This window comes from Periplaneta americana, chromosome 16 (assembly GCF_040183065.1).
Source record: "Periplaneta americana isolate PAMFEO1 chromosome 16, P.americana_PAMFEO1_priV1, whole genome shotgun sequence".
NCBI lineage: Eukaryota > Metazoa > Arthropoda > Insecta > Blattodea > Blattidae > Periplaneta > Periplaneta americana.
Window position 1 is genome coordinate 39,689,684 of NC_091132.1, and position 7,883 is coordinate 39,697,566.

At 36.6% G+C, this 7,883-nt stretch overlaps 1 protein-coding gene across 1 annotated transcript in view; it reads left to right on the plus strand.

Annotated features, from left to right (window-relative positions):
* The window catches only part of LOC138692093 (carboxypeptidase B-like), a 33,130-nt gene extending 25,511 nt beyond the window's left edge, over positions 1-7,619 (plus strand). Inside the window, exons 8-9 of the mRNA XM_069815027.1 lie at positions 2,832-2,916; positions 5,203-7,619. Coding sequence (XP_069671128.1) covers positions 2,832-2,916; positions 5,203-5,384 — 267 coding nt within the window. The 3' untranslated portion in view covers positions 5,385-7,619. The remainder of the gene's footprint in view (positions 1-2,831; positions 2,917-5,202) is intronic.
* The last annotated feature ends 264 nt before the right edge of the window (positions 7,620-7,883 follow it).

Sequence of the window (7,883 nt, forward strand, 5' to 3'; positions counted from 1 at the left end):
CGCAAAATCGTCGAAGTCCTATAATGAAGGACAGTTCATTAAAACATATCTAAATAAAGTTGCTAACAATATTTGCCCCGAATAATCTGATATTTTTAACGGTATGAAATTATCCACACGTACAATACAAAGGAGGATGAGGGATATTGAAACAATAGCTGAACTAGAATTAAATCAAAGATGCATAAACAGTGGTATAATCTCTCGCTTTAGGTGGAAGCACAGATATTGACAGAGTAGAATTAGTAATGTTCAACCGCAGAGTTACGAAGGATCTCTCTGTAGCTATAAGAATATTTGCTCGATGTCATTGCACTTTAAGAAAATACAACAGGAGAGGAGTTTTCCAAGCATGAGGAAAATTTATACAAGAAATGAATCTGAACATAAAGGAACTTGTATCTGTAGTAACATACGGGAATCGAAATATGACTTTAAAAAAGTCTACTTGATGGACTAACATGTTATTAATAGAGCTGGAAATAAGTGAGGACATAAAACGTTGCCATTGTATAAAATTCTCTCTATAGAAAAAATAATAACTTATGTGTAGTCCTATCATAGGTCACCTGCCGCTACCCTATACAGTTGCTATGTCTGCCTCTATATTCAATATATTTCGGAACATAACTTGTTTTCTCAACGAAAACTTCAAATACCTAAACAAAGATTGTGACTAGCAGACGAAAATTTACGAGTTGTATTAAGAGTGGCAATTTGTGACGTATTTTACTAGGCTGTTGTAGCACAGTAAATATAAAGGTGAAATAAAATATAATCTGCCCCTCTATAAACCAATATTGTGTAGTCTACGTCAGATCATTGTGTTGAGATTCCGCCACTGGGATCCGAACGGAGTGCTCTACTGGGTGTTCATTTCAAAGTTGTCATGACGTCACTGTCATGAGTCAGCGATTTGAAGCGAGTTTCAGCTTTTATGTCAGAGAAGTTGTCTATTAATTAAGGCGGTCAATCTGAACTTGGTCCCGCGCCGTGGCGTCGCGGTCTAAGGCATCTTGCCTAGGACTCGCGTTACGGAATGCGCGCTAGTTCGAGTCCTCATGGGGGAAGAAATTTTCTCATGAAATTTCGGCCAGTGTATGGGACCGGTGCCCACCCAGCATCGTGATGCACTTGGGGAGCTACGCTAGGTAGCGAAATCCGGTTGAGAATACCAGCTATAACGGCTGGGGGGATCATCGCGCTAACCACACGATACCTCCATTCTGGTTGGATGATCGTCCACCTCTGCTTCGGCATGTGGGTGTGAGGCCAGCAGCCGGCTGGTCGGTCTAGGCCCTTCATGGGCTGTAGCGCCACGGATTATTATTGTTATCTGAACTTGAGAACGTGTACGGTATAACTTGAATGTCGTAGCAACAGATGGCGGTCTGTACGGTCTGTGTGCTACCATAACCTCTTTCGAACTGTGTTTTGCGCGGGCAAGTCGTACGCAGAGTACTGTTATCATCGGTTGCGTACGGCAACATTCCACAACATTAATCAAATGCTTCGTGTCCATGTTCACCGTCGAAGTTAATGTCAACAAATACGTAAGTAATCGTCTTAACCCTCTCCACATATCCCGACAGTAAGAAAAAAACTCACCTCAGTACGTGTTTCCAAACAGTTCACATTCCTGCCACTACAGGCGTTACCGTACGTATCGGTAAGTACTCTTCAGAATGAACGCCGTACTTGCTAGGCAACTTCTCTTGCACATACGTAATACGGCTCTGTGGAAGTGTAGGAAGATTGAATTCTCTAGGCTCAACGACTAGCCACATGACGGCATACAGCGAGCCACGACGCATTTTGAACTGAACAAGCAGTATACTCCTCGATTGATATTACATCTTATGTATTGCGGCTTGCGTCCAGTGATGTCATAGTGAGTACAAATTTGCCGACGGCTGGCGTAGATAGTAAACTGAAAATGGCGGCTCCGACAACACTGTTAGGCCACCCAGTGAAACAGGTGAAGATGAAAGACATAAAGATGCTTCTAAATAAACTCCGCATAACTCAGAACCATCCTGCGATCCCGTTTTATTAACAAATGTTTTTTTCTAGCTGGCAACATTCATAATGATAGTGAAAGTGATAGCGATGATTGAGTACAATGTCATGTAGCCTGCTTCATGTTCTGAACATTTATTTTAAAATATATTTTGCTCATGTAAATGCTGTAATAAGTGGTGGACTTCATATAGGCTATAATCAATAACATATCTGCAATGTAGGTATATATTAAACATTTGAAGGGTTGAGAACCATAGTGGGCCAAGCGCCATTTATTAAAAACGGAGAAAGCAAGGGTTAAAGTTAAGTGAATACCATAGTTTAATGCAGATTAACATATCATTTAGTTTTAATGAGCATATTTCATATTACTTGCTATATGTTTCCACTGAATTATGGTAATAACTTCATTTTAACCCTTGTTTCTATTGTTTTAGTAAATGGCGCTTGGCCCACTGTGGTTCTGAACCCTTCATTTAAATGTTCATAAACGTCACTCAGAACATAGCCTATGTCAATAAATAATTTAGATTCAAAACGTAGTAGCTCCAAGTTATATGAGGTAACTATTACCATTTCCAATAACACAAGATTTTTAAAATACATTGTTAGGATGAGTATACAAATAATGAATGAAGCTACATTATATTTATACGTATTCATATCTGAATTTAGTTATAAGGAAATAAAACATCGTGGCTCCTCAGGTTTTGTATTATATGGATTTACGTCACTTTGGAAATAAGCTCTTCATTTGGAGAGATTTTTATAACACTCTGTATACACACTGCTTTTCTGTTCCATAATAGACGGCACTGGGACTAGCTGTAAACAATGCTCACGTGAAAGCAGGTGGTGAATCATACACAGTAGGAAGCGCTGCGGGAGTATTATGTAAGTATGATCATTAATTACTGAATTCTATGCTTCATTTCAGTTTACATTCAATTACTTAGTATTTTTGAAGTTACGAAGCACAAAACTCAATCCCCTCGCATCGTTAACTTATTGTCAAATATGTTTCATTGATAATTTATTCTTGTTAATATACACCCTGTATCAAAAACTGTTTACAACTTTACAACTATAAACTTTGCAAGCTTCATTTCTCATTCTGTCTGTCCACTTCACACGCTCCAATCTTCTTCATATCCTCATTTCAAATGCTTTTATTCGCTTCTCTTAAGTTCTTCGTAATGTACATGTTTCAGCCCCATACAATGCCACACTCCACACAAAGCTCTTCACTAGTCTCTTCCTTACTTCTTTTTCCAGAGGTCCAAATAAGATGCTCCTTTTTCCATTAAAAGCTTTTTTTGTCATTGCTATCCTCCTTTTGATTTCCTGGGAGCAGCTCATGTTAGTGCTTATAGTACACCCCAAGTATTCGAAGTTGTCCACTTGCTCTACTGCCTCCTTTAGAATTCGCACGTTTACCTTCTTTATTTTTTTCTTTCGATAACCATGGTCTTCTTCTTATTTGCATTTATCTTCATCCCATACTGCTCACAACTGTTAGGTAGCTCCAGTAACAAACCCTTGAGTATCGTCTCCTTTTCTGCTAATAGCGCCATAGAAGAGAGGTTATGGATGTATTGTAGGATATTATACGTTTCCATGGTGTAATTGTACACACATTCGTATTGGTCTATGATTCATTCTTTTCCTTTAACGATATTTTATTTTTTATTATTATAAATAAATCTAGTAATTATTAACATTGGGATATGATCATTCCGTTTTTTTATCTTACATTCTGTAATACGTGTTTTAACCTAACAGCACTAAAAACAAATAAATGATACCCACTCAAGGGGTTCTATTTAAAAAATCCAGAAAATACAGAGATTAGACGCGTAGCCTACAATATTCAGAGCCAGTTTAAAAAATTGAGTCATAAATTTTCAAATAAGCCAAAATGATACAATGACGCAATTGATATGGTGATTATCCAACCTTATACAGGAGTATCTGAAGAATTTAACTTCCGTAATATTCAGAAAATTTCGAATTTTCTTTTGCAATCGAGTTACAGTATTTACAAAAGTTAAGTGTCATACCGATAGTTTCTTTTAAATTAGCAATGACCCTTTTATTACACAGAGGTCCATTTTCTTAATAAAGGTGTATGCAGTTTGAAGTGTTCTCAGAAACACTTCCATTATGACGGATAGCATCGAAACAACTGAAAATGAAATTGCCTTCTTTTATTAAAAGGGGACGGATATTGTGTCCAGAGCATAAAATGAAGGTAAGATTCCGATGGCTTTCAAACTCCATCAATCCCCTCCCAGTTTCCGGGAAATTCCAAGGCTGAGTACGCAGTCACACTATAACAGCGTTTGTCATTTCTACCAGATCAGTCTGTTTCTAGTGTTCGAACAGTGAATGCACTGTACAAAAATGTCAAAGCGTAGTGTTTTCTTTGAAAGATAAGGCGAATATTATAAGTGACATTGAACGTGATCTTTCGCAAGCGGACGTGGGTCGACAGCATAGTTTAAGTAAATCAACTATGAGTAACAGTATACAGTGTAACCCATTCCACAAAAATGAAATATTTTAATTACTGTATAGTATTTTATTTTCTTGTTCACAATTTCATTAATTCCTGTCATTTAAGGTTAGGGGAGAGACACTTCGGATTTAGTGAGCCTCGAATATAGTGAACAAAATGTGCAAGTCCGCAGAGGTTCACTATATCCGGAGTCGACTGTACTTAGTTATCGTTTACTTGTCGCTAGCAAATTCAAACTGTATTCTACAACAGAGGCAGTATGATCTAACCTTTCATTTAAATACATCAATGTGCACTGTTGTGCTTTCTCTGAACACTTAACAGGAAATTCCCACTGTATCTGAGAATATAAATTCAGTAAGGTCGAAGGCAGAATGTTAACATTTGGTCTCAAGATCTTGTTGAAAAGGAAAGAGCGAAGGAAAGTTATGTCAGCCGTATGTTTTCCAAGAGACCGACAGAAAATTATTCTAATGTAGGTTTTAAGATTTTTGGGGAACTTCTTAGTGTTTTACAGTTCTTAATATAGTTACTATTTTATTTAAGATTTTCTTTACCACACGCAACGGTTCGCGACTTCCGAAATAACACTTCGAGCTGTTGATTTTAGAACATTCTCTTTTAATTATGAATGATATTACGCAGATAATTTTCGTTTGCAGACGCAGCAGCTGGAGCTAGTGACGACTGGATGAAGGCTAAAGCAGGGGTCCAATTCTCCTACACTGTCGAACTCACGAACACTGCAACAGGATTTGTATTACCAACAAAACTAATAAAGCCCACAGTGACAAATTTCTTCGAAGCTGTTCGTGAATTCGCAAATAAAATCAGGAACATGTAGTGAACTATATTAACTGCTTAAAACGATATAACAGTTCTCTCAAGAAATAAATTGGCTCATTATTTATTTTTTAACTTGTAATACGTAGGATGTAAACGATATAAACTGCCAAAATTATACAGCTTGTACATCTCGGTCTACTAAACATAATGTGTAGTGAAATTTTGTTTTTCTTATATTTTTGTTTTTAATTCCCAAAATATCACGTTTTTAGGACTGATAGTAGTCTAATATTTACTGTTCGAGTAAATGTGAACGTCATTGCCAATGACCTTCCGTGCAACACACGCCAACACCACCGCAGTAGAAAGACAACAAAGTGCCCTAATTTTTAAATAAGGTTATCACCACAGTTGCAATGTTCGAGGCGGATCGAAGTAAATAATGAGGGTCTACTATCATTTCCAAAAACATTAGACTCACAGATAACATTTTTTTTAGGGAAACCGCAAAAGTTACAGAAAAATAATTAGACTTTTATTGTTTAGTAATTTATGCTTTATCACCAGTATTTTTTGACAGTTTATATTGTTTACACACGATATAAAATGTTTACAAAATGTAATATAACATTCAAAATTAGAAAAGATATTCAAGACGATAAACATTTTACTTGTAACATATATTGTTAAACTTTTGATATTTGAAATTGTATTTAAATGTTATTTATTAAAGAGTATAGTTACTTACAATATCGAACTTGGGTTAATGGTTATACGACGATTCACTAGAGGGATCCAATTCAATGGACTATTTTGAGCACAGCATTTTATGAGAACATGGATCCTATTATATCAGTCTTTAAGAAGACACAGTTGTTTCAAATTAAATAAAATGGGAATTGTAGTAAGCAGAACGGATGAAATTAAAGACAAATACAAGCAAAATCATTTACAAACCATTTAATAATTAAAGCACCAGAATCGCAATTTTTAAACCAGATGTTCAAAAGTTATTTCACTTAGAACTACTTTGTCGCAGGAGTGTGAACCGCGCTCATATTTTCCTATATTGCTGCGATGAAGCATGTATGTCCGATTGTAAACTAACCAAGCCTTATTCACAATGTGACCGAGTACATTTTTACAAATAAATATTTTTTATCCTTAAATCTTTCATTATTTAACGATGCTGTATAAACTACTAGGTTATTTAGTGTCGATGGAATTGGTGGTAGCGAGATGATATTTGGCGATATGAGGTCGAGGATTCGAGACAGTTTACCCGACATTCGCCTAACGGCTGGGGAAAACCTCGGAAAAACTCAACGAGTTAATCGTCCCAAGAGGGAACCGAACCCACGCCCGAGCGCAGCTCTGTATCAGGAGGCAAGTGCTACGCCGGTGGCTCTACAAATAAATCAAATACAATTGAAAATCAGACTTACGTTCATGTAACACTCTTTTTTACACGATTGTGTTTCTTGCTGTATTACAGCTATTGTTGTTAGACTGAAAGTTAGAATTCCCACACAGAAACTTGTTGCTAGGGAAGCAATTCTTCATAGATGTTCAGAGCTAAAGTGGATCAAGTCCATGAGACTTAGTTTTGAGATAATACAACTTAAAGTTAATTTGCTCTAGTGAATTATCTATTTTCACTGGCAATAATTTTATTGCTCCATTCTCAAATTCTAGATTTATAAAATATAAACAATATTGTAATGTTAATTGATGCAACACTTTGGTGATTTGATCCACTATGGCTCACTATCTGAGCCAAAAGTGATTTCTTAATTCCAAATTACGATACTGTACGTGATTTTTTTATTTTATTCATTTATTTTTCTAATAATTATTGTAACATAAAATATAAATAAACAGAAAAACTTTAGCTCACCCCTGAAAGAGTATAACTCGTGCTCGGGGGCGGATTGCTGAATTGAAATTAAGAAGTATATAATACAATTTGTCTTATATCTACTACGCAATAAGCATATATAAATTTAAATTCTTCAATTTTTATAAAATCCATAAGTAACTTTTTAAATTTAATACTGAGAAGTGTTTCTGGGAGCTGGTGTCTCGTACACGAGGCTTTTGATATGCCCCCAGAAGAAGATGTCAAGAAGCGTCAGATCAGGGGAGCGGAGTGGTCAATCAACTGGACCTTCCTTTCCGATCCAACTGCCGGGATATGTGTCATTTAGTATGTCACGTACTTGAAGAGAAAAGTGTGCAAGTGCTCCGTCTAGTTGCATCCACATCTGACGACGCACGACAAGTGGTACATTCTCTAACAGTTCTGGAAGAACGTCTCGTATGAAGACCTTGTGCCTCACCGCATTCAAAAGTGGTGGCAGAGGAAAGTCTTCATCATTTCATAGTGTATCGAACCTAGTTCCTCATTGCAAAGTAAGCTTACATCTGCAATGTAGTTCCTGACATTCCCAGGCTTGCACTGACCCAGGATTACTTCCTAGACCATAAGTTTCTATACGAAAGTTATTGTATTTCGACCCCTCTATAAGCTCCTTAAGTTTGTGCGCAACCTTATGAA